This window comes from Aulonocara stuartgranti (assembly GCF_965226115.1).
Source record: "Aulonocara stuartgranti genome assembly, chromosome: 22".
Classification (NCBI taxonomy): Eukaryota; Metazoa; Chordata; class Actinopteri; order Cichliformes; family Cichlidae; genus Aulonocara; species Aulonocara stuartgranti.
Genome location: NC_138957.1, coordinates 36054078 through 36082025, shown reverse-complemented (window position 1 = coordinate 36082025; position 27948 = coordinate 36054078). Strand labels below are relative to the sequence as shown.

The 27948-nt window shown below is 43.4% G+C and overlaps 1 protein-coding gene across 10 annotated transcripts in view; it reads left to right on the top strand.

Moving 5' to 3' along the window:
- The first annotated feature begins 789 nt into the window (after positions 1–789).
- Positions 790–27948, top strand: part of LOC309699524 (C-type lectin domain family 12 member B-like) — a 45349-nt gene continuing 18190 nt past the window's right edge. For 2 of the 10 annotated variants that reach the window (XM_082522602.1, XM_082522596.1), the window contains exons 1-4: positions 8576–9014; positions 9336–9452; positions 10935–11045; positions 11126–11230. In XM_082522602.1, coding sequence (XP_082378728.1) covers positions 8858–9014; positions 9336–9452; positions 10935–11045; positions 11126–11230 — 490 coding nt within the window. In that variant the 5' untranslated portion in view covers positions 8576–8857. Of the gene's footprint in view, positions 800–1464; positions 1669–7368; positions 7480–8575; positions 9015–9335; positions 9453–10934; positions 11046–11125; positions 11231–11485; positions 11626–26951; positions 27264–27653; positions 27771–27948 lie in introns of those variants that run through there. The other 8 variants (XM_082522606.1, XM_082522603.1, XM_082522599.1 and 5 more) reach the window with 7 other exon arrangements.

Below are 27948 nucleotides of genomic sequence, written 5' to 3'. Positions count from 1 at the left end.
ACGAGAGACTGTCAGAGTAAAACAGGAAACAGCAGAAACACACACTGAGACACAGACTGACTGAACACAGGGAACAGAGGGAGGGAGAGAAACAGAGAGACACGACTGGGGAACAGGCCAATCAGCATGGAGACAAGACTGACTTCACAGAGAGATACTAACACAGGAAGAGGGCGGGGACACAGAGGGGGGATGATAACAGAAAACCTGAGGCTAGATAACAAACTAAGACCTGGGACACAAACAGAGACACAACAATCATGACCAAAACTTCACCTCAGAACATGAAATGAACCAGAATCAGACGTCAAACACAAACGCTGGCTCACAGACCAGGACCATGAGCCTCCACCCAAAAGTGTTAGGATGCCTGGGTCGTTGACCCAGGGTTTTTTGAGTTTAGTATATTATTTATAACTTCTAGTCTTTGGGTTTTTGTTACAGTCATGTCTTATGGTTTGTCTCTGTGTAATCCTTAGTTGCTGTCTCCCCTGTCTGCTATATCCCCGTGTCAACTCAGTTTCTCTGTCTGCCCTGGTCCCACGTCTCTGTTCCCTCTGTAGTGCCTGCCTGTGAGTCTGTGTCTTTGTTGAGTCTGTGTTATGTGTTTCCTGTTTTACTTTGAAGGTCTCTGTCTTATCTCAGTGTTGTCTCGTCTCGTCAGTTCTGATTTGCCCCAGCTGTGTCTCCCTCCTGTTGTCCATTCCCTGATTGCTCCCTCGATGTATTTAAGCTCTGTGTTGCAGTTTGTCATTGTCGTGATCTACCGTTTATTTTGCTGTGTGTTTTGTCTGCCTGTGTAAGTTATTTGGATTCTTACGTTTGTTCTGTTTGAGTTCAGCATCAAAGCTGTTTCAGTTTACGTTTGTCTCTGGAGTCTGCACCTTGGGTCCTTTTCTTGCCTGCACACAGCCGTCACATAACAAAAACAGGAACTCTCTTTCTGAGAAGTGATGGTGCTCACCACTGCAGCACCACGCTGCCCTGTTAGTTTCTGTGCTGGTAAAAATAAATAGTTCACTCTGACATATTTCCTGTGTCACAAACACTTCTTCTCTCTGCTGCTTCGATGTACTTACAGTTTGTAGAAGGCAGCGTCTAACAAAGCCGTGTTATTACAAACATACTGCAGCTGCTGAGTTAAACCTGTATGTTTGTGATATGATAAGCAGCAAATATTAAAAACAAGTTGTTGGAGGTATTTTAATGAGCACTAAATGGTTTCCCGATCCCACTGAAATCCACAAATGTATTTAAGCTACTGCAAGTTTCTGTCATTTATCATTTTTAATGATTTAATTACTGTATTAATGGAATTTCAGCATTTTTAATTTATATAATGGAACTGGAGGTCTTGCAGGATGTTGTTTGCAGTGCTTCATAACTGACTCTTACACGTATCATGACGTGTCAGAAGAACTGTGACTCGTCCTGTTTTACTTCCTCTTTGTTTTCTCTTCAAAGCTGTCGGACTTAAAGACACAGACAGACAGTGAAGCTGCTCAAAGATCTTTCAGCTCAAAATGTCTACAGAAATTCAAAGTGTTGAAGATTTCAGGGTGAAATACAGCAGAGGGTCCCAAGAGGATGGAGGAGTGAGAGAGCAGAGTGAGGTGGAGGTGTTAGATGATGGAGAGCAGCACCCTGACGTTGGCCTACAAGAAGCTGGTAAGCAGGAAATCATCAAAGTGACCAAACCAAAGAAAATGTTGATGATGAAAGTGTTGTTCAGTGTCTTTTAAAGCTCTGATATCCGACCACTTTAAGACATATTAGTGTTCGTGTCACATGTCCCCAGAATATGTTTCCAGTTTCAGTCCAAACTGGCACACAGATCATTTGTTGCACTGGGCCTGTTTACTCCCAGTTAGGAGCTCCGTTTCTAACCGTCTGACTGTTTCAGTGTCTGTGGCTTCAAGTCAAACTGGTTCAGCTGCTGCTCTGCTTTCAGGAAGAGGTCTGTGAGTGGCAGAGAGAAGCAGCCAATAGGAGCAGCACAGCTCTTTCTGCTTCCTCTCCAAGTGATAACATGACTGTAAATACAGCCAGATTGTCCACACAGTCATTGTTTTAAACATATGTGAATGTCGAGTTTGTCCGACAATGTTGTGCTTCCAAAAATGCGTCTTTCAGAGGTGCAGAGCAGCAGCTTGGTATGCAGCTGCAGTGTGTTAGCAGCTTCCCCCTGTAGTTAATGCAGCACGTTTAAATCAGTAGGTCATAGTTGTTCTGTGGTCTGACAACAGGAACAGAAAGATGCAGATTCATTGTGAGTTCAGCTGCATCAAAATGCAGTATGAGTGAGTGTAGAGAGGAGAGAAGCAAACTGATGGCAACAGCTAGCAGAAAGCTAACTGAGTGTAACTGAAGCACAAACACAGAGTAACACACACCCAGCACCACTCTGTTATAAATCAGCTTTAAAGTTTCCACAGTTCATGGTTGTTCCTGTCAGGGTTCCTGGGTCGGTGACCCAGTGTTTTCAGTTCACACTCACTGTTTATCTACTGCCTGTTCCACTTCCTGTTTTATTGTGTTAGCCTTGGTCTGTGTGTATTATGTTCAGTCCTCTTCCCATTATCATTAGTTCATTATGTTCAGCTGTGTACTCACCGGTCCCTCATTATCATCATTATCACCAGCCTGTGTATTTAAGCCCTCTGTTCTACCCATTCAGTGTCGGGTCATTGATGATGTAAGTCTGATGTCGTCTGTATGTTCAGTCAGTCAGTCTTTTGGTCATTCATTCATTCATCCATTCATCCAGCCAGCCATTTCCTCCCTCTGTACTGTTTGCTCGCTCCTTCGGCAATAAACATCCACCTTCACCTACCTGCCTGTGAGTCCAGCGTTTGGGTCCTCCTTCTCTCATCCACGACACTACCGCTGACAGAATGACCCGACCACGCGTTGTGGACCCAGCGGACTCGGACCTTTTCGAGCGGCAGGACGCAGCGCTCTCCATTTGGGCGGAGAAGCTCAGGTGGAAACAGCGGCTCTTCTCAGAGAGGGAGCACGTCTTTGAGGGGACTCGCCTGGCTCTGGGCGGGCCTCGGAGACGCCGCGGTCCTCCACCTGCTGCCTCACCTGCATCGGAGCATTCGCCGCGGAGAGTGGGCGTCACAGGCCAGGCTTCGGCCGCTCGCTCTTCCGCTGCTACGCTCCTCGCTCGCCCGCCAGCCATTTTACTCACCGGACCTTCAACCTCGCCATGGCACGGTGGCTCCGCCTCCCACCTCGGCTCAATGGAGGCTCCCGTGCCAGAGGCTCGGCTGTGTACCCCGCCCACTGCCTCTTCCCGGAGAAAGCGGCGCACACGTCGCCATAACAAGGACTATTTCCAGCATCTCCCGATGGTGAGCTCCAGTGACTGTTTTTCGCACTCACCGTCTGATTATCCACTTAAAACACACAATAGACCCTTTTCTGATTCATGGGATGTTTCCCTCCTAGAGGATGATGTGGACTGGGAAGATTTTTTCTGCTCTGCTCCCCCAAAGACTGTTCAGTCAAAGACTGTAAATAGTGGTGGCAGAAGGACCAGGGGCCCGTTCTTCGTACCTCGCTAAGTAGGTTAGCCGGATTAGATTGTTGACGATTTCGCGTGATCCTGGATCAGTCGGTTCCCCGAAGCTCATCCGGGACTTGCTGTCATAGCAACAGAGCCGTAAGCGTAAACCTGCTCGGGAGCAGGTTTACTTTATGTAAACAGGATTAGATCGCGGCCACGCAGGTATGTCCGCTTCATTTATACGAAAGCAACAGCGATATTTTTCCACTGTTTCACCATAAATAAATAACATCAATGTAACTAAAGACAATGCAGCACTTGATCCTTTTATTGATGTCACACAGATACATACAGGTCATTTCCTAAAAAAGGGAAATGTACTATTAACATTCTATTACATGTATGTGATTATTACAGATGTAAGTCATATTTCAGAGTAGTAATAGTAAATTACTTCGTGTAATCAAGATGAGAGACCACGGCTATAAAAGCGAAGGTGGATTTGGGAAGCCTGTCGCAGCCATGTCCTGTCCGTATACGCGACCAACCCATTGTGGAAGGTGCAAGATTGATAAGGAGAGTCCTCAGAATTCAGCGTATATTGCGGGACAGACAGGATCCTTTAGCTCAGCGCGACAGTGTGCTCATAGAGAGATATCGATATTCCCGTGAGGGTATTATTCACTTAACCAACTTGTTGACGAGGGGGTGCAGGACCACCACCTGTCTTTTTTTCCTCTGCCCTTTTCTTGGTTGCTGTTATGAACAAACTAACAGAGTATTACAGGCCAGTATTACCTTGCCAAGAGACGCAAAGCAATCTAAGAGATAAATATTACCATTCTGTAGAATACTCCTGTATTCCACTTTTACTTGTTCCCATGTTCTTGTGGGTCCTGTTGTGGATCTAATGTGAAAGGGGATATAATATAACATATTATAATATAATATAATGCCATATGATATTGGACAATATAGTGTCATATGATAGATCTACCCTACCGCCTACTGGTGTTGGCCAGAGGGGCCGATGGCGCGATATGGCAGCCTGGCTACAACCGTAGCTGCCTCCACCAGTGTGTGAATGTGGGAGTGAATGAATAGTGGTATTGTAAAGCGCTTTGGGTGCCTTGGAAAGCGCTATATAAATCCACTCCATTATTATTGTTATTATTAAATTACTTACGAGTTTGATTTGTCAGCAACTTTCTGCCAGCCCTCGCTCCTTGCTTTTGCAGCCTTTGCAGTGTTCTCTTGCGTTTTAATTAAACTCTGAAACTCCTGAAATCCCTCACTCATGAGTTCTTGCTCTGCTGCCGGAAAATACCGAGCACGCCCCTTGGACATTTTCGCCGACCAATCAGCGGGTTGCCGATCAATGTTTCTACTATCGATGCGTAGCCCCTTTTACGACACCCAGTGATGTCACATTCCTGCGTCCAGCTGTAGTAATCGTCAACAGCAGGTGTGTTCGGGGAACCAGATTAGCGAGCTCACGGTTAGCGCGATGATTTGATCTTGGATGTAGTAAGCGACGTACGAAGAACGGGCCCCAGAATAAAGCCAGATACACCTGTCAGTATCACTCACCCAGTCATCATTTCCACTCCTGTCAGTCAGCCGACACCCACACCTGTGCCCGCACCCAGGACGAGGGCAGCTGTGACCCCGTATACCTCCACACCCACCTCTGTCCCTCGGGTGGGGGTGACTGGTGTCCAGCCACCTCCCGTGCCTGTCCCAGCGCCTAGGCTGAGGGCGGCCAGGATCTGGCCTGACCCCCCTAGAGACTCAGCTGAGGCTCTCCAGCCAGTGCCCTCACGCTCTGGAGGCACGGAAGAGCCAATCAGTCCACCACTTCATCCACCACCTGATCCAGCCTTTCACGCACTAGCTTTATCCCTGGTTAGGCTGGCTGAAGTGTCCCCTGCTCAGGCACCAGCTTTACTAGCCCAGGCCGTAGCCTTATCTCCCCGTCTAGCCCAGTCTGTAGCTCAGCCATCAGCCACACCAACGTCAGCTCCGTCGTCAGCCACGCCTGCCTCTGTTCCTCCCTTAGCATCTCCACTCCAGTCGGTTCCCTCACCTGCTGTTCAGCTTTCCCTCCAGTCAGTTCAGTCTCCTCCTGTCCTCCAGTCACCTCCTGTAGCTCAGTCTCCTCCTGTCCCCCAGTCCAGTCTGCTCCTGTCCCCCAGTCCAGTCTGCTCCTGTCCCCCAGTCCAGTCTGCTCCTGTCCCCCAGTCGCCTGTCCACCATCCTGTTCGGTTCCCGGACCTGCAGCCACAGCACCCAGAGCCAGCTGTGAGCTCTCCTGCTCCTCAGCCAGGGGTTTCCGCACCCGCTGGCCCGGCCTGTCTCCAGCCAGAGGCTTCAGCTTCGTCTGGTCCGGCCTCTGCCTCAGCTGCACCCACGCCCGGCCCGGCCTCTGCCTCAGCTTCTGCTCCGCCTGGTCCGGCTCCAGCCTCAGAGCCTTCGTCCTCGTCTGGTCCTGTGCCCACCGGGCCATGGCCAGCACGCCTAACACTGGAGAGCCGCCGCCGCTGCCTTCCACGCGGCCGGCCCCCTGAACTGCTCCGTCGTCTCCTTCGCCGCCGCCGCTGCCTTCCGCGCGGCCGGCCTCCGGACCGCCTGCGCCTTCGCCTGAGTGGCCGCCGCTGCCTTCTGCGCAGCCGGCCTCCGGACCGCCTGCGCCTTCGCCTGAGTGGCCGCCGCTGCCTTCCGCGCGGCCGGCCCCCGGACCGCCTTCGCCTGAGTGGCCGCCGTTGCCTTCCGCACGGTCGGTCCACCGGAACAGTCTCGTCTCGACCGCCGCAGCCGCCCACCGGACCGGCTCAGTGGTCGCTGCTGCCTTCCACGTGGCCGCCCACCTGAACTGTCTCGTCTCGGCCTCGGGCCACGTGGCCACCCACCCGAACTGTCTCTGTGTGGCCTCCGTCCCTCCGTCCTGGGCCCCCTCCGCCTGCCCTGTTCTGGTTCTTTTTCGTTTGGCCGTCGGGTGCCGGCCTTTGGGGGGGGGGTCCTGTCAGGGTTCCTGGGTCGGTGACCCAGTGTTTTCAGTTCACACTCACTGTTTATCTACTGCCTGTTCCACTTCCTGTTTTATTGTGTTAGCCTTGGTCTGTGTGTATTATGTTCAGTCCTCTTCCCATTATCATTAGTTCATTATGTTCAGCTGTGTACTCACCGGTCCCTCATTATCATCATTATCACCAGCCTGTGTATTTAAGCCCTCTGTTCTACCCATTCAGTGTCGGGTCATTGATGATGTAAGTCTGATGTCGTCTGTATGGTCAGTCAGCCAGCCATTTCCTCCCTCTGTACTGTTTGCTCGCTCCTTCGGCAATAAACATCCACCTTCACCTACCTGCCTGTGAGTCCAGCGTTTGGGTCCTCCTTCTCTCATCCACGACACTACCGCTGACAGTTCCTCAGCATTACACTTTCCTCACAGCTCTGACCCGCGTGCAGATGATCGTCATAGAAACTAATATTCTGGGACTCTCCTCCATATTTGTCCCTCAGGTTTCTACACTTCTTTCTACGTTCCCTCACGTCCATCAGGATAGTTTTGCTCATTTAGTCCTTATATTGAGAGGATTGTTTTTCTCTCACTGATCTATTCAAAAGCTGCGACCAAGAAGTGGCCAGAAATGCATCGACCGATCACAACAGCTGGAATGGACTAATGTTACTTTGTCCTTGTTTGAGTTCCTGTAACTTTTTAACAAACTCGACTAATTTGTTTGGTAAATCTGATTTACTTTCTACTGGGATCATTCCTACAGTGAGGATTAATAAAAAGCTCCAAAGTCTCTCGTTAGTGCTTCATAAATGGACTTTTTGTTTTATCTTTGTAGATGTTCACACCGAGAAGAAGCTTCCAGCTGTGAGAAGAAGCTGGTTCAGAGCTTTTGAAGTGAACCTGGGAGTGCTGTATCTGCTGATTGTGGTGGGAATCATGACACGCTGTGAGGAATTTGATTCCAATATGTTAGATGTTTGATTTTGAACATTAGAAGTGAAATGATTTGATGCTGCAGACCTGATTGTGTTTAGTTCCTGTTCCCACACTGCAGAGTTTCTCCTACTTCACTGGAAAACACACAAACAGCAAACTTGTTACTGTAATGTTATTGAACGGTCGACCTCACAACATAAAGCACCTTGAGGCTGTTGCTGTGATTTGGAGCTGTAGAAGTCAAAGTGAATTGAATGATTAAGACAACGTGTGTCCTCCAGTTGGACAAACCTCCAACACCTAAGTAGCACACAGGTGTAATCCTAGTCAGGTGCTTTCAGTGTGGAGGAGCTCCAGCTGGGCTCATCACTCCCACACATCCTGGAGAGAATGAAGAGCTCGTCCAGTGCTGCATGACCAGGATGGAAACCACATTGTTGCTCTGAATTTGAGATTTCACATTTGGATGGAGTTTCTCCTTCAATATTCTGACATAAACCTTCTCAGGGAGGCTGAGGAGTGTTTGAACCCACCAGCCCAGATTTACAAATCCAGAGGCCGAGTACCCGACTCTCATGTAATGTTGCAGAGGTGTGTTAACCAGGACGGCCCAACAACAAGGAGTATTTCCTGGTGACCTCACAGTAAGATGTGCAACATTTAAGTGCACTGTAATTTCAAAAAACTTTTCCTCCTTATGTTGGACACTTTTTCACACAAGTACTTCTGTATTCCTTTGAAAATCAAATCAAAGAACACAAAAAATGAACTGCATCAGTTTTCCTGAAAGTGCAAAATGTAGAAATGAAAGGAAAAGTTACAGTTTAAAAAACTTTAAAATCTTCGGTCAGCAGTGAAGCTAAATTTAATTGTTGTTCATTTAAAGAGTGTTTGAGACGTGGTTCAAACTTTCCACATCGACTGGATGAACCTCAACAGTTCAACAGTTTGTTTCTCTATAAGGCAACAGCAAGAAAACAAACTGTAACTGACAAAATAACATTTCCTGGGTCGAACCAACTGTGACACTGAGGTGTGACTGTGTTTGTGCTTTTATGTGTGAATGTTCAACGTCTTTAGAAAAAGAAGAGTTTATACATTTTCTGCTTTATGCAAACTCAGTCAAAAGCTCAACAAAGTACACATATTGTACAACACAGAGTTTTATCTGTAGTTAAGAGAAACAAATGCAGTTAAGACATTTTTATGCAAATTAATCACACAGTCTGTGTTTCCTTACACGCTGCCACTTCCTCAAAGCTTCTTCCTGCCTGAAAGCAGACAGAAGGCTGGACAAGAATAAAACAGCTCGATATCTTCCAGGGTCAGTACTGCAGAACTGTTAGAGTACAGCTTAAACTCCTGCTCAGCGTCTCCGTCCTCTCACGATGTCCTCAGATATTTATGCCAAACCAGATCTATCAAAGAAGGTGAGATACAGCAGAAAGGAGGACGGAGCAGAGTGGGAGCAGAGGGAGGTGGATATCTACGAGAGTACAGATGAGATGAGAGATAGTTATGATCATTTTCAGTCACAGGAAGGAGGTAAGTCAATTATGAATCTAAATGTACTTCCAGTTTGTTACAGTCAGCTTTTAATGCCAAATTACTGCAGCCCATCAAACATCTGTTTCTCCATTTGCTGTATGAACCTTTTTAATTTAAATTCTTTCCCACAATAGTTTGTACGTCACTTATTGATTAACAGGAACTTCTTTCAGTCACAGCGCAGATGTTATATTTCCTTTGTTTTTTGGCAACCGGCCCTTTTTTGACGTTAAGCTGATACAACCACAACCACAGGTCTGTTAACCACAGACTGACAGGAAATAAGCACAAACCAACATCCACACTGCTTTCTAACAGGACCACAGACTCTGAATCCTCCTTCAGTCCTGAAGGGCTCTTTCAGATGTGCTACACTGGGTCTAAGAGTGCTGTGCCTCCTGATGTTAGCTGGGATCATCATCCTGTCCATATGCTGTAAGATAAGATACAACCTCTGAACTTCTGCAAATGAATGTATGACTGATACTGAATCCCAGCAGCCAACAAACATGCAGCTTCACAACCAGAACGTGTCCTTCTGCCACAGCAAATACAGGAAGTACATGAAGCCAACACAGAAGCAGCAAAAACTGCAGTTCCTTTAATGACCACTGGAGGCTGATGCTGAAAGCGAGTCAGTCCCCACAGACTCCCATGTTAAAATGAGCACCTTTGCTGCAGTAAAAACATGTTTCCATTCAGGACCAAATGAGTTTTGGTCTCTAAGGATAGTTTCCTCTTCATAAAAACTGCACGGTGGCATTTTAAATGGAATTCTCTGATCAATAATATGAGCTGCTGTGTGGTACAGCCTGACCAACACGTTGGTTTTGCTGACTGAGCTTCTAGTATTTCATGAGTCTGTTACTTAGCACTGATTAGCAGGTGTGTGTCTGTGTGCATGATTCCTGGCTCATATCTTGTGTGTGTTGTGGAGTGAATGTTCTTGTTGTTCCTTCAAACTCTTCACTCAACACGGTGATTCTGTGATTACATCAACAAAGCAGACAGGCAGCAGCATCTGCTGCAGACTGATGCAGGTGCAGCCACACTATGTTAGACAGTGGCCGTCTGTCATTGTGCGACTAGTTAGTTCACTTGGTGTATTAAGCAGGTAGCTAACAAGCTAATGTTAGCTCCATTCATCTGCTGGGATATATCAATGAATCTTTTTTTATTACATCAAATCACAACAACAGTTGCCTCGAGGTTCTTTATATTATCAGGTAAAGACTCCACAATAACAAAAACAACAACACAGAGAAAACTCCCAGCAGCTGCTGATGTTTGGATTTTAAGGTGGTTTGATTCTATGTTTTAAATCAGTTGATGATCTTCAGCTGACCTTTAGCTCCTGGTGGAGCTGTGACAGACTTAATGCTGGATCAGCAGAAACATCACAAATCTATGATGTGAGAACAGAGACGCCTGCAAAAGGACGTCTGAAAGCAGGAAGTTCCTGGAAGCTGCAGGAAGAAACATTTATTAATTATAAATAAGCAGAAAGAGGAAGTGTTGAAGCCTCAGAGCAGCTTTGACTGAATGTAAAAAGACATATTTTCAGTGAGAACAGGCACATGTCACATGAGTCAGAATCTATTCTTTCAAAGCATATAGATAACATCTCTGACTACAGGTGTAGAAATGCTGTTTGACTCTTCACCTTCTTCCTCCACACTGAAGCACAATTATTCTGAATCTTGTCAGTGGTTTTTGTTCACAGTTGATACGTATTTAGCTCATCAGATTTCCTGTAGTTCTAACACCTCCACCCACAGGACATGTTAAAGAGCAATGGCTGCAAGTTTCTGACTCTTATTGATATTTGACAAAGCAGAGGAAGAAGATTATTTCTGTTCAACGTTTCACTCATTTTATTTTATTTTATTTTATTTTGGTTTCACTGAAATATTTTAGATGCTTTGAACAAGAGTGAAAACAAAAGACTTCATGCTAAATGTGACAAACTGAACCACGTTTACAATGACACCAAAAAGAATCACACTGAGCTGCAGGATGAACTTCAAGGTAAGCAAACACCAAGTTCTTATATCACAGATATATTTGTGGAACATTTTAACTTAATTTTAATCTGTTTTACTCTAAAGGCACAAAAACCAGCCGGACTCAGTTACAGAGCCGTTATGATGAACTGAGTAAAAACCACAGTCAGCTACAGGAAGAAGTGAAGAAGCTGAAGGAGAAGATAGAAGGTAATAAAGTTTGAATAACTGATAGAAAACATCAGTGTTACACAGTGATAACCTGATTGTGTCTTTGTTTTGAATCCTACATGTTTGATGCTGTGTAACAGTTTCTCTGTATAAATGTAAGTTTCAGTTCATTATGAATAAGAGAGAAAACCTGAGTTTAAATGAAGCATTTACAGGGAAAATGACAGGAACCAAAGATTAATGTGATACAACAGGACACAAAGTCTGACTTTAAAACATGTGTTTGACTTTAAGAGAAGTGTCCTGATCGATGGACGAGGTTTGGAAGCAGCTGTTACTTTAAATCCACTGAGAGTGAAACTTGGTCTGAGAGCAGGAGAGCCTGTCAGGATAAAGGAGCTGATCTGGTGATGATAAACAGCAAAAAGGAACAGGTGGGTGTGTTTGTTCATGTCTGTGTGATCTTTGATGGAGCTGACAGTGAGTTACAAAGTTCTTCATACTGTGAATTAAAGCCACACATTGATGATAAGTATACATGTGCAAACATACAGACACATAAACAAAGCAGCACATTCATTCCATCAGAAACACAACAGTTAGAAACTATGGAGGAAAATAAAGGGGAAAAGATTGAGGGAGAGCTAACCTGTAAAAATGAGTTTCAGCCGTTAACAGTCAGCTGACCTGATAGTCTGAGGAAGGCTGTTCCACAGTTTGGCTGCAACAAGCTCAAAAGCACGATGGCCTCTGGTGTTCAAATCAGAGCGAGGGACAGTTGGGAGACGCTGATTAGATGATCAGAGAGGCCGGCTGCAGTGATAAGGTCCAAGAAGCTCTGCTATATAAGCAGGGGCCTGTTCATGCACAGCTTTATATGTTCATAACAGGATTTAAAAGAGGATTCTGAATTTCACTGTAAGCCAGTGAAGAGAAGCAAGAATAGGTGAGATATGAGACTGCAGGCCAGGTTTTGTTTGCAGCCTTGCTGCTGAGTTCTGCACTAACTGCAGACCAACTATGGAGGACTGAGAAATGCAGGTGAAAAGTGAATTACAATAATCAGGCAGGAGAAAGTATGAACTCAAAGTTCCAGATGATTGAATCACAGTAAAGATTTGATCTTTGCAATATTTCTGAGCTAAAGGAAACAAGACTGGCTGACCTTTGACATGTGAGGCTCAAAATGCAGCTGTTGGTTCAAAATGATCTTTAACAGGTGATTGGATGTTACTGGTGAGGGGGACGATGTACTGACTGACCTCCTCAGAGGAACTGAGCCAAACAGCACAACTTCAGTTTGAGATGAAGGAAGTTTAAATCCATGAAGTGATGACAGAGAAGCATTCACTGAGGCAGGAGAGGCTCGACAGAAAAGCATTAGTGTGTGTGTCATCTGCACAGCAGTGCTAGGAGATCCCATTAAAACCATTAAGCAGATGTCACAGGGGCAGCATTTATAAAGAGAACAGAACTGGTCCAAGGACTGAGGCATGTGGGACTCAGATGAGGACACACGTTGATTAATATGAAGTATCTGTTTGATATTCAAAGATGGTCGCTCACAGTGGACATAGATGCTTCTTTCACTCCTCTTTCAAACCATCTGTCCTCTCTGTCCAAAATGTGAACATATCCTTAAGATGCAGATGGACTGCTGAGTCTTGTCCTGTGGAGGTGGCTCTTCTGTGTTGTGCCATGCACTTGTGAAGTGGTTTGGTCTCTCCAATGTAGAGGTCTGGACATTCCTCGCTGCACTGTACAGCATACACCACATTGTTAAGCTTGTGTTTAGGAGTTTTGTCTTTTGGGTGAACCAGTTTCTGTCTGAGTGTGTTGCTTGGTCTGAAGTACACTGTGATGTCGTGCTTGGAGAAAACTCTCCTGAGTTTCTCTGATACACCGGCTACATAGGGGATGACAATGTTGTTGCGTCTGTCTTTCTTATCCTCCCTCGCTGGTGTCTGGTCTTCTTTTCTGTGCCTCTTTGCTGACTTTAAGAACGCCCATTTAGGATAGCCGCACGTTTTGAGTGCTTCCTTTACATGTGTGTGTTCCTTCTTTTTTCCTTCCGGCTTAGAGGGAACATGTTCTGCCCGGTGGTGTAGGGTCCTAATTACTCCAAGTTTGTGTTCCAGAGGGTGATGGGAGTCAAAGAGGAGGTACTGGTCCGTGTGTGTGGGCTTCCGGTAAACTTCGATGTTGAGGTTGCCGTTCTCTTCAATGTGCACGGCGCAGTCCAGGAAAGGCAAACAGTTGTCCTTTGTGTCTTCCCTGGTGAACTTGATGTTTTTATCCACAGCGTTAATGTGCGCAGTGAAGGATTCCACTTCTTGTGTCTTGATTTTGACCCAGGTATCGTCCACATATCTGTACCAGTGGCTGGGTACTCTTCCTTTGAAAGAGCCAAGAGCCTTTCTTGTGAAGTTGGTCCTGTCCTCCAAGGAGCTGTCTTCTTGTAGTCGTTTTCTGACAGTCTCCACGGCCTCTGTGGTGGGTATGCAAGTGAAGAGAGAGACTACATCAAAGGACACCATGGTTTCATCTGGATCCAGGGTAAGTTTCTGGACCTTGTCGGTGAAGTCGGTGGAGTTCTTGATGTGGTGTGGGGTGTTCCCCACGAGAGGAGCAAGGATGGTAGCAAGGTGTTTAGCAATGTTATAAGTGGCTGAGTTTATGCTACTGACTATGGGTCTGAGTGGGACAGCTTCCTTGTGGATTTTAGGAAGTCCGTAGATGCAGGGTATGGCATCCCCTGGGTAAAGGCGGTGATATGTGAGGCGGTCAATAATTTTGTCCTTTTCAAAGTCTTGAAGGCAAGCTATAACTTTCTTTTTGTAGCTGCTTGTGGGGTCTCGCTTTAAGGCTTCGTAGGTATTGTTGTCACTGAGGAGAGTAGTGATCTTTGTGTGGTAATCTGTAGTGTTTAGGACCACGGTGCATCTTCCCTTATCAGCTGGTAAAACAGTGATGTTGTGGTCTTTGGTCACAATGAACCCACCCGAAACTCTGGCTGATTGGGGCCCACACCCAGTTCCACACCTTGGCTCAGGCGATTAGAGGATCATCAGGGGGTCCTTTTGTCCCTCTGTGGGGGGTCACTCCCACTAGGTTTATATCTGGGACTCTCCACCATTTGACCTTAGAACTGAAGAAGCTTCTCGGATGAGAGGTGAAACGTCTTCAAGTAACTTAAAGAAGTCCAGACGCTTTTCTTTGCAAGCTCCTTTGACTGTGTTAATAAGAGGAGCACCATCAACAGTATGAAGGCTGCAGAGAAGTCAAGCAGGACTCAAATGGAGTCTTTATCCCAGCGCAGAAGAATCTGGTTAGTAACTTTCATGAAAGCTGTTTCAGTGCTGTGGTTTGTCTGGAACCAGGTTGGAATTGATCAAAGATCTGAAGGAGCTGACGAGCAACTTGATTTAAAACAGTGGGATGTAAGGAGGGTTGATCCCACTCACAAAGACTCTGGCTGTTTGAAAGTCAGCTGAAATGAAAGGGACTGGTTTCTAATAGAGAGAAGTCAGGGGGAGATGGCAGCAGGAAGGAGTTTGAACTCCAACAACAGAACTGGAGGAGAGACTTGGGGCGGTTGAAGAGGTACAGACTTGAACTCTGACCTGATACTGTTGATGTTGCCAGTGAAGAAATCTAAAAATGTCCACAGTCATTAGAAGACATGGGAGTGACAGCAGTTTGTCTCTGGGAAGACAACACTGACTGTAAGCCTGTCAAAGATGATACATCTGTGATTGGATAGTAGGTCAGACATGTGGAAGGTCAGCGTTATGTGTGGGGCCGACAACATGATGCACTACATGAAATGATGCTGCAGTGTTCATCAATTGTGTGGCAGTGTTGTTAGAGGGATCATCAATAAGTAAATTAGACTCATCTACTAAAATGACTTTATGAACAATAACCGATGAGAGAAGATTAGAGAATCCATTCAGGAAATGATTGCAGGATTTGGGAGGTGGATCGATTACAATACAGCAAACTGGAGATTCACATTGAATTATGAAGGAGAGGAATTCAAAGCAGTTAAAGAACCAGGATTAAATGGGAACCAGTTCAGATGATCCTTAGAAACCAAGTCAACACAAAACATTGAAATAACAGAAATGTTATAAAATGGGAGAAATCCTCATAATCCAGATTATTTTTCTGATTCAATCCAACTGAATCAAATGATTTGTTAACACTGATTCCACTGCAACACTGACTGAGCTACAGGAGGAGCTGATATTCATCGATTCTTTGGCTCTTTCTGATTTCTGCACAATGGAAGAAAAGTTTCATCACAGTTATTCTTCCTTCAGACATGTTCACAAGATGATGTCACTACAACAGAAGTGCTGAATTATGACTGGAGACAATATTTGTGTCTCTTCTCAAACAGGAATTTGTCAGTAAATTTGGAGGAGAGTCCTGGATTGGTCTGGAAGCTAAATGGACATCAGGAGGATATGAATGGGAATGGGTGGACGGATCAGCGCTGACACAAACGTGAGACATTAGTTTGTTTCTATTCCAGAGTTATTATTTAGAAGTGAAACACTGATGTTTTGGAAGATAGATCAGCAATACATGAGCTGAGCTATTTTCCAACAGCCCCACAAACTGAATGTAAAGAAAAGCAGAAATCCTCCTTTGAATGAACAGCTGTGCTTGAACTCTCTTCATCTGCAGTCTGTGATGACGTTCAGTTACAACAAGTCAGTTTGAAGGAATCAGGATTGAAACATGTTCAAAGCAGCGACCGACACATTTCACTTTGTTCAATTTGTCTTCATGTTTTTGTGCTGTAATGTTTCTTTTCTCACAGAACAAAAAGTGTTTCAGAGAATTCCTGTCTCTTCTTCTTTGGTGTTTGTAAAACTTCAGAACATATGAAGGAAGAAGCTTCAGTAAATATGACCTGATAGACACACATTTCAAAGTGATGTCTGTAAACAGCTGACAAAACAGTTTCAAACAGCAGAAAGTCAGCTCTGACTTCTTTTTATTCTCCATTTTTACAGCAGGAAGATTTCATATTCATCAAAGCTTGAAAGCTGTTTTAGTGTGCATGATGATTCTCAGAGAAAAGTCTAAAGGAGGGAAAGTGGGCGAGAAACCTGGGAAAGAAATACAGCAAATATTGGAAATATTCCAAAAGAGACGCATATTTATATGAATGTGACAATAGTTATGAGTTTAGTCCAGTTTCATATCAGATTTGATCTCTCTGACAGGTTCTGGGGAACAGGATGGTCAGATCCTTATTATGGTCACTATGGAGTCTGCTGTGACCATGATGGGAGATGGAGACGGTCACTTGAATACAATAATTATGATAATAATTATGTGTACATGACCTTCATCTGTGAGAGATGAGTTTGGTGCTTTGATGTAAATGTTTGAATAATCCAACCAAAGACACCTCACTATGAAATGTCCTGCATGAGCCTCAGACTCAGCTTACAGTCTTTACTTGTTCATTCTGCATCATATATTGATTACATATATTGTCCCTCTGTGCTCTGTGCTGTACAGTAAGGTTGGAAGTCATCCACACAAAACCTTGAAGTACTTCATTACTCTGTAGTTCCAGCAAATTGTTCTAATAAAAGTCAAAGTGCAGCTTGTCTTTACTTTGCTTTACTTGGTTTATTCATCAGTCTGTTGGTCCTAAAACTACAGTAAATGTCTTGTTTGTAAAAGTTCAGCAAAAAATATCAAATGTGGGTTACTGCTGGTTAGTTAGTGTGACTTCATACAAACCTGTGTGTTACACCAGTGGAAGAAGCTTTTCCTTCATCAGTCTTCTTGTTTCTTACTATAGGGCTGAACAGCTACACTAACACTCTCTGGCTCTATGCTGCCCCCCTGTGGTCACAGTTGTAGTCAGTGTTGGTATGAAATGTTTGAAAGCTTCAGCACCACAGACAGCTACAGGCAGCTCCACCCTCTCTGTACCATGTCTTTCTTAAACAGAAATAAGACAAAATAGAAACAGTAGAAGAAAATATAAAAGGCCAATTCAAATATAAAATAGACACAGCGGTCTGCAGCATCAGCAGAAGTGATACAAACAGGTGCTGAGATGCAGTGAACATAGAGCAGCATTATTATTTTCAGACTCGTGGATGGGAAATAATACATACAAATACATATTTAGATATTTCTTTTACTGCATGTTGACTGTTTATATGAAATATATTTATATAAATCACAAAATAAATAGCTGGTGTCTAATATGTGTTTTCAGCGCCTAAAGTGGAAACTGGTGAGGAAAATGTACTCAAAACAAGGCTTTACTTGCACAGTCTCCCCATCAGTTTATCAACAGACGTCTCAAATAACAGAAAAAATTGACATACAAACATGGGGGGATCAGACTGAAAGACCACGCTGCATTTTAGATGAAGCTGCTGTCCCAAATACTTCCATGTTAGAACTTTGAATCTTTAGATATTTCAGGGTATTTCAATCGTTTCCCACATTTCTGAACACATTTAGAATAACGACCACAGCACGTCTTATATTTTCAGTGACCAATCTAAAGTCTGCAAACATTTTCATGCACCAGCACATCACAGAGCACAGATGATATCATCACATCTGTCAGGACAGAAAGACTAGCAGCAGTAAAAAGTACTGCAGAGTCTCAGGTTTGTGTTCAGCCCAGGCTCTGTGCTGCAGCTCAGCCCCTCTCTCCCCACTTTCTGTACTGTTTCAATGGTCTCTGTCCAAAAACAACACTGAAGAAATAACTATGGGAGTAGTAGAGTTCATAAACTCAAATCATGTATGAATAAATAAAAATATAACATTAATACATGCTGTATAATTTGTTAAATAAACTTTGGACAAACCCAGAAAGTTGATTCTGTTTCTCTGCATGTTGTGTTTTGTTTTAATTGTAATCATGAAATATAAAAGTGGTGCAGGGGTTTTGGTTTTTCAGGCCTAGTTTGGACACCACAGTCCTGCAGACGAGGACTCAAAATTTTATTACAGACACAACAGTGCAGGTCCAAACATACCTGAGTGAACCAAACAGTGGAAGACTGAAGAATCCCCACGAGTACTGGGCAGGACTGAAAATGTTCATCCCAACTTGTATAAACTTGCTGTTGCTTCTTCGGCTACACCTGCTTCATCTGTGAGCTGTGAAAGGGTTTTTTCTAAATCAGGTGAAATCATCTCAAAAAAAGAGAAACTGACTGAAGCAAAACACAGTGGAAAAGATTTTATTCAATAAAAATAAAAGGTTATTATGATATAAAAATAAATTACATGTTGTATCATAAAGATCATAAAGACAGATTAAGATTATATTTGGAATTTATGTACTGCCATCACAAACATTATTCACTAATTCTATTCTTTCTATTCTATTTATTCTATTCTATTCTATTCGTTCTATTCAAAGCTTCACACCAAAGTTATGTCATTATAATGTCTTTGCCTGTTTTACATTTATTGTCCACTTGATGGCACAGTAGAGCAAGTGACACGCCATGAAGCGTCGGCTCATAAGTGGCCAGTTGGATGGAAAGCTTCAGTGCTTCATGAAGCTTCATCTTGGCACCACTAACAAAACCTCAGGCAACACATTAAACTAGAAACTAAGAAACTGGGAAACAACTGGGAGGACACAGAACCCATGAAATTCACAGGAACACAGCTTGATGGGACAACATGACAGAGACCAGAGGGAGACAGACAATATTTACTCAGGAGGAGATTAGTGCAGAGTGGACACACCTGGGGAACACAGCTGAACAGAATCTGACTGATGAGACATGAACACCAATATAACGCACACAAAATGGGAGATTATCAAAGTAAAACAGGAAGTAACAAAAACACACTGAGACTCAGATGGCAATATGTGAACTTGACACTTTAACTGTGGATAAACAGACATGAGGACATGACAGACTGAGGAGACAAAAAAAATAAAATCAGGAACTAGAAAATAATTATCCAAAAGAAAAACTCAAAAACTGGGTCATAGACCCAGGACTGTGACAGCATCAGTGTGCAAGCACAGTGAACACAGAGCAGTAACTGTTAGTAAAGCACAGCTGTGACTCAGCTATCTGAGCAGAAAGGTGAAGGAAGAGGCATCAGAGTGTAAGAGGACATGCACATCTACGACAGTACAGACGATATCAGAGACAATCAAAGAGATTTTCAGTCACAGGAAGAAAATGATGAAAATGTTTAACTCTCGTCTGGTGTTCATATTTTTGTTACTCAGCCAGTGTTGACAGGTCTGGTGGCCCCACCCCCATTATTGTCATATTAAATCAATACATTCATAAATAATCAAAACGCTCCTTTTACATCCTCACATCATTTGTATAAAAGCAGTTTGATCAAAGGTGGGTTACTGCTGGTTAGTTAGTGTGACTTCATACAAACCTGTGTGTTTTCCTTCATCAGTCTTCTTGTTTCTTACTATAGGGCTGAACAGCTACACTAACACTCTCTGGCTCTATGCTGCCCCCTGTGGTGACATTTCATGATGATATAAAATATTAATATTAAACAAAAAGTTTGCAAATGCACATATTTAAACACATTGAACTATGGAAGTTATATTTATATTTAGAGGCCTAAACATCTAAAAATGGTTTCATATTATTTTTAGTCACAAAATGTTTCAGCTTCACTTCTATTTGACATCCAGTCTAAGACATAACTGTCAGGTCGAGGTGTGGAAGAGAGGGAAGGACTCGAACGCAGGACTCAGAATAAAAAGAAGTCTTTAACATCCAGATATATAATGAACAAGAGCGAGCTGGAGCTCACAGAGGGACATACAGGGAACATAACAGATGTCTCAAAGAGACAGCACTTTATACACAAACAGCTGATTGGAAAACAGGACACAGTTTTGGGGGGGAGCTCCCAATTCTTACTAAAGAGTTCAGTGCATTAGTGATGGATCTATTAAGGTGGGATAAAGTTTTTACAACAGCTCTCACAAATCTTTTCCAATATGGTTTCAAATCTATCAGGACTGTCAAGAGCAGCTTTGTGATAAAAACAAATATCTGTGATGGAGAGGTAATCAAAGAGTGTCATGCTAAAATGCTCTGGGAAAAAAGAATCCTTTGGGAATGTGCTCTTCACCAGGTGAACTGTGACAACATGAATCAGGATTACTGAGGGAAATCTGGAGTTAGTTTATTAGGGTTGAAAATTGAAGGCAGCTGTTTTAATTATTTTATTATACACAATGCAAATGTGCTCATATGAGTTGGCACTCTGTCTTTCGAAGGTCGAAAGCTTAGAGACACAGAGTGCACGGGGACTTTGCAGCAACGCTTACATACACATGAAAATGGTTTTCTGTAAGTCTCTGGGTGTCATGGTCCTGGTCGTTGACCCAGCGTTTTGTGTTCATTTTGGTGTCATCTTATGTGTTGTGTTCATTCTTATTTTGTATTAGTTCTTAGGGTTTGGTTCGTGTGGTTAGTGCTTTAGTGTTCTCCCTCCTGTGCTCTGTTTGTGTCCCTGAGCTTGTCTTTGTGAATTTCCTGTTTTACTTTGAAGGTCTGTCTGTTATCACTGTGTCAGCTTGTGTCTTCCTGTCGTCTTGTGAATTAGGTTCAGCTGTGCTCCCCTCCTGTGTGTCATTACCTGATTACCTTGTGTTTGTATATATAGTGTGTGCCTGCCTGTGTTCCTCATCGGTTCGTCTGTGTTACTCTGTTGTTCTGCAGCTTTCTGCTCCACAGCCTGCTCTTTGTTCCCAGCTCACCTCCTTATGTGTTTCCCTGATTGTGACCTTGTGAGTTACAGTTTTGTGTTTTGTTATTTTTAGTTCTCCCCAGTTCAGGGTTTTGTTCAGTTCCGCCCTCACTTTTGTTACTGAGCACTGTAAATAAACCTCACTCGCATCTCCACCACTGTCTGCAACTCGGGTCCCCATTCACGCCACCACACGATAGCTGCACCAGCTGTGACACTGGGTCAGAGAGTCCAAACTAGGTATCCTGAACCAGACCTTAGAATCAGTAGAAGAACAATAAATAACAACATTAGATAACCAAGGCTACGCAGGGTGTGTTTTTGTGTCCTTGTGTCTCTGATTCCAGGAAAAGAAGCAGATAGGAGGTCGAGGGAGCAGCAGACGTGGAGTGAATGAGGAGTTGTAGCAGACTGCCACGCCGCTTCTGGAAGAACATAGTCATAATAATACATGTTCTTCTTGTAGTATAAAACTGTACGGCCCGCTCTGAGGGTCATCTTTGGTGTGAGGCTGACTCTGGCATCACATCACAGTCCAGTGCTGTAAAATTGGAATTTCAAATACCAAAGCAAATGAAATCTTTTTAATAGACAGATATTTTCTCCTGAAATTCCTTCTGACATTTTGAACACGACAAGCTTCAGTTGAAAAACAGAGTGACTGCATCTCTATTTTGGTGGTGTCTAAGACCTGAAGACACACGCAGTAAGTGGACAAGCTCACTGTGGCCGGTTGGGAGAAGCTGGAACTAAATCCTATAAAACACATTTCCCTCAGTCGGGCTCAACAGCAGAGCAGCTCAGTCAGAAACATTTCATGTGTGTGTTGGAAAATAAAGTGTGTGACCTGAAGAGGCTGTGGTGGCCAGTCTCTGCTGAGAGAAACACACCAGTGACACAGGGCCCGACCTCATATTTCCTGTGACACTCATGTGCTTCTACGTACTTATGATGTGTACAGAGTCATGAAACCAGGAAGACTCATGAAAAAGGCATTATGTGCCGATTATTGCTGCTGACTTATATTTATAAATAACTTTTTAGCTTCTTTTTTTATTTTAAACAAACTCTCAGTAAAAAGTTTGCTAACCACAATGCAAAGCAGAAATGAAGTTGGCACCTCTGTTGGTGGTTTGGTCTGCTGCTACTTCCTGTTTGATGTCTATTAAAAGCTGCCCGACTCAGAAACAAACCAGACAGACACTGAAGCCTCGTCAAACACTCTCACCCACCAAGATGTCCGCAGAAATTCAAGCTGCAGCAGATTTTCGAGTGAAATACAGCAGAAGGACCCACAGTGATGGACGACAGAGAGAGTACAGCGAGGTGCAGATGATAGACGATGGAGAGCAGCATCCTGATGTTGGGATACAAGAAGCTGGTAAGTAGGAAGCAACAAACATTTCAAAAGTTTACAATGAAGGAGGGAAGTGCTGCATGACTCTAATGGCTTATCCAGCAGGAGCTCTTCGGTGGTGCAACAGAAGTTTAAAAACAAACTTGCTAGAAACTGTGTGGAGCACAAATAACCTCAGAAAACAAGTTGATGTACATTTTTCAGAGCCAATTATAATATTAGGTTTTTTTTAGGCTTCAGTGACACAGGCCTAGACACAAGTTAGTAACCCATTGGTGGCCTTCGTACACTATTGCTGGTAGATTGGTCTTGCAACGTTTGTGTGGAAGTGATCAAGTGTGTTGCATCGAGTGCGATGCAAACTAGAAACAGAGAACATTTACCTCCAGGGTTAAAGTTGCTAAAGCCAGTTTGTACAAAAGGTTCAACTTTTACTTTGAAGGTAAATGTTAAAGAAGAATCTTCATACACAAAAGTGAATTATGGAGTTCCACAGGGTTCAGTGTTAGGACCAGTTTTGTTTACATTATACATGCTTCTGTTAGGCAGTATCATCATAAGGCATAGCAGACATTACCACTGCTGTGCAGATGATACCCACCTTCATCTGTCTATCAAGCCACACACCAATGAGTTAAACTGGCCATCATTAAGTGGTCTCTATGCCTGCTTGGCTGGGACCTAACATCTCAAAATAAGTCTTCCTGTGAGCAAATTATGAAGATTATTCATAATTATCATTATTAATATTGTCCTTTGCTTTAAAAGAGGTTTGTCAGACACTGTTGAAGAATCAATACATGTGGGAATAAACTAAAGATATGATTTTGCACCAAATTATATCAACCATGTTTTCCTCCAGTAGAACATTTTACCTGATTTCCTGTAATTCTCAAATATACAAGATCAACTTGTTGGAAATGTCATTATTACTACAAGGCAGATCCATTTAATTAAGGCATGCACCAGTATTAAAAATCTCAATTAAAAAGAAATCAGTAATATTATTATATAAAAAAGTTGGGTTTTTTCCCTTTAGGTGTTGACACTCAGAAGAAGCTTCCAGCTGGGAAACGAAGCAGTTTCAGAGGTTTTGAAGTGAACCTGGGAGTGCTGTATCTGCTGATTCTGGCTGCAATCACGACACGCTGTGAGAAATTTTATTACCATGTTGTGTTATCTCTCCAAAACCCCATGTACTTAGAGACTGTGTCTGCACCCAAACCAACAAAAAACAAATGAAGAATGTGGATTATTAAACATTAGGTGTCTCTCTTCCAAATCTCTGTGAGTACATGAATTAATAATTGATCATCAAAACTGTCTTACTCTGGCTTACAGAAACATGTTTACAGCAGGATGATTATATTAGTTTCAATGAATCAACACCTCCAAGTTATACTAATTGTTAGAATTCTCTACCCTTAGGCAGGATCGTGAGAAGACATAGCATACAGTTTCACTGCTATGCAGATGACACCCAATTCTATCTGTCCATGAAGCCAGATAACACACACCAATTAGTTAAACTGCAGGAATCTCTTAAAGACAGAGACTTAGACTATGAACAGAACACACAGCTGGGTATGAGGGAGATCGCAACGCAGGACAGAGGGAGATGCAGCCATAAATACACACAAGGGCAAACATAAAGACTGCTAATGAACCTAAAACATAAACCATAATACAAAAATGACACCAAAACACAAGAACTCAAAAACACTGGGTCACAATGACCCAAACCATGACATGTTTTTCTTACAGGCTTTTGACAGCATGGCTCTCTGTTGTTGAGTAAATGTTCGATGGTTGCTTCAGACCACTCATAGTTCTTTGATTATATTAACAAACGTGACAGGAAACTGAAGGTAACAAGATATTTTACCATTTCTGCTTTTAGCATATTTGCATTGGGATCTTTTTTTTACCCACCCAGTTCAAGTGCATAGTTATAGCTGAAGTGGCTGCTATATGACAAACATGTTATAGTGAGACAAAAACATAACATTTAGATTGGACCCCATAACAGTGGCAGGCAGCCTGCATGCTTCTACCAGTGGTTGGACCGGATCTGCCCACAGTTTTTCCTATCTTTGGAAGGCTGACACTCCACTGTTTTCCTCAGCTGTCAATGAGTGATAAACATCAATCTTTATTTACTCTGGAAAGTGTCATAAAACTTTGTGAAAGGAGTCAGGGAAGCTCAGCCATACTGAGGTTTGAAGATAGGTTGAAATGTTGGTGTCATGGTCCTGGGCCATGTGGGCCCAGTATTCTTAGTTCCTTGTATTTTTGTATTTTGTTCCTTGCTTAGGCCATGTTTTCTGAGTTGCCCTGTTGTGTTGTTCCCTAAGTGTTTTCCCTTCATGGCTTTTACCCCCTGTGTGCCCCTCTGTGTATCTGTGAGCCCTCGTCTCTCCTTATGTTTTATTCCATGTTTCCCCTGCCCTTTATGTCTAAGTTCTCCCCGTGCTCTCTCTCCCCCCTGTGTGCCCTCTATGTATTTATGAGCCCTCGTCTCCCTTTGTGGTTGTTTCATGTTTCCCCAGCCCGTTATGTCTGTGTTTTCCCCGTGCTCTCTCTCCTCCTGTCTGAACCTCTGTGCCTGTACATGTCATGTTCAGTTCACCCCGCCCTGTCTCGTTATGATTATCAGTGTCACCTGTGTTCCCCGTGTGTGCCCACTTTCCTCGTTTACCCTCTGTGTATTTCTGTCTGAGTCTCCCTCTGTTCGGCGTCGCGTTCTCCCTCATGTTGTGTGTAATTCTCCCCGTGGTTCGGTTCCTTGTACAGCTCATGCTTTAGTTTTCCCAGTTTTAGGTTATTTTGTATTACTTCTCGTGGCCAGCAATAAAGCTGTGTTTTTTGAGTTTATCCCCGTGTCTGTGAGTCTGCATCTTGGGTCCTTCTCCTGCCTGCCACACAGTAAACCATGACAGTTGGTAGTTGAAGTCAAAGTAAACTTTAATATCTCTGCTATATAAAGTTCAGTTTAAAGAGAGACGAGACAACGAGGCTCCAGTTCCATACAGTGCAAGAGAAAACAATAAATCTAGGAAGAATAAGAATAATAATAAGAATAAATATATATATACTTTGAGACTGAGGTAAGGGGAGCAAATAGACACATATACTAGTGTATATTTACTTTACTTTAGTGTATAGTGCTGTGTTTTTGCCACTGTTAACCATGGTTAGCCTCCGTTAGCTGCTGTTAACTTTGGTTGGCCTTTGTTAACTGCTGTTAGCCGTGGTTAGCCTCTGTTTGCTGTTCTTAGCTGTGGTTAGCCTCTGTTAGCTGCGGTTAGCCGTGGTTAGCCTCTGTTTGCTGTTCTTAGCTGTGGTTAGCCTCTGTTAGCTGCTTTTAGCCTTTGTTAGCTGCTGTTCACTATTGTTAATCAAACTTTCTTTGAAGTGGCAGTAACTTTGTTGGGCTTTAACGTTGAGTGAATAAAGCCTCCTATTATGTGAGAATGAAATCAAACTATTTACCAAAGTGTAAGTGTGATTTTTAGAACACTTGAGCCTAACATCTGCTGGTATAATAATAGCTTATACCATGCTGTTGTTATGTTTGCTGTCCTTCTCTTGTTCCTTTGCGATGAGTGGGTTGCATGTCTAATCTGCTGACAATAAGTAATTGTTACAATATCAAGAAAAAATAAGTATGTCTATGCACGTTTCATGTGTTAGACTCCTGACTTCAGCTCAGGAGATGAGGGATGAAGTGAGGATGAGGAGGAGCATTTTATTAAGATTCTGTTCAGGTTTTCACTTCTTCTTCTTCTTTCGGTGTTATTCCGAGCGAGCCCCTCCAAGATGTGATCCAGTTTGTGCTCAGAGGTCTTATTCTGAGTATTCACGGCAGCCGTAAGCTTCTCCAAGATCTTATCCGTGCTGCACTCAATGAGCCCATTTTGAGAAACTCAGGCCTCGTCCCATCATTTCAATCCCAGCGGGCAGCCTTGTGGGGGTTTGAACAGCCGGTTCCGCTTTTTTAATTCTTCGATAAGTCAGGGCCAAGCCAGCTCCGATCAGCAAGGACCCTGTTATCATGGTTCCGAATAGGTCGATATCTTCAGCACTCAGGCTCACCCGAGCCCAGACTTCTCGTTGAGAAAAGGGTGTCAATTGCATTCAGGGACCAGTTGATCAAATCCATAATTCCTCTTTTAGGTTTTAGAGAACAGACTGTGAGAGAATGTTCCAGGGAAAGTAATACAAAAAACACGAGACTAGAGAAGGACATAAGAGGCTAAGCAGGGAAGCTAAGGGAGAGGAGGAGGAGGGGAGGAGAAAAGTGCGACCTCCTTCGTCAAGAGCAAGTGTTAAAACTTAACATGTTTTTCTATCAGGCAAAAGAAAAAGGTGTTGCTGACAAAGAGACATTTCCTGCTTTGTGCACACTGTGAGCATGAGGTGTGAATGTGGTTGTGGTTTGTTTCACCATGAGCTCACCTTTAGTTAAACAAAGAAAAATTTATTTATTCTTGTTTCATGCAAAATGTTTTCACACTTTTCTGAGTGGCTTTGCAAATATAAATACAATGAAATGTTCTATTTGTGTGTTCCACCACACTGGAGGTTTTTATTCACATTAATTAAATGAAAGTTTGGGTCTGTGGTTCTTTGCATGCTGCCACTTCCTCAAAGCTTCTTCCTGTCTGAAAGCAAACAGAAGGCTGGACAAGAAACACTGAGAGCAGCATCAGTACAGAACAGCTTGATATCTACCAGGGTCAGTACTGCAGAACTGTTAGAGTACAGCTTAAACTCCTGCTCAGCGTCTCAGTCCTCTCAACATGTCCTCAGATATTTATGCTGAACCAGATCTATCAAAGAAGGTGAGATACAGCAGAAAGGAGGACGGAGCAGAGTGGGAGCAGAGGGAGGTGGATATCTACGAGAGTGCAGATGAGATCAGAGATAGTTATGATCATTTTCAATCGGAGGAAGGAGGTAAGTCAATTATAAAAACAAATGTACTGTAGAGTTTGTAGAGCTCTGTGAACAGGAAATTTATTTACACACTTTAGTCACAGTGCAGATGTTATATTTCTTTTGTTTTTGGCTAAGCTGATACAACCTCAACCGCAGGTCTATTAAGCCTTTCATGCATGAATTACTTTTCAAAGAGTTTTTTACATGTCCACTTAGGTGGACAACATACATTTGAAATTAAGTATTTGGTATGGAGTGACGCATCAGTGTCCAATGTAGTGGTTTATGTGTAAGTAGACCATCAACACTGACACAAATACAAGACAACAGCCTGTAGTGACCACTATGTGTTAATCACAGACTGACAGGAAATAAGCACAAACCAACATCCACACTGCTTTCTAACAGGACCACAGACTCTGAATCCTCCTTCAGTCCTGAAGGGCTCTTTCAGATGTGCTACACTGGGTCTAAGAGTGCTGTGCCTCCTGATGTTAGCTGGGATCATCATCCTGTCCATATGCTGTAAGATAAGATACAACCTCTGAACTTCTCCTGCAAATGAATGTATGACTGATACTGAATCCCAGCAGCCAACAAACATGCAGCTTCACAACCAGAACGTGTCCTTCTGCCACAGCAAATACAGGAAGTACATGAAGCCAACACAGAAGCAGCAAACACTGCAGTTCCTTTAATGACC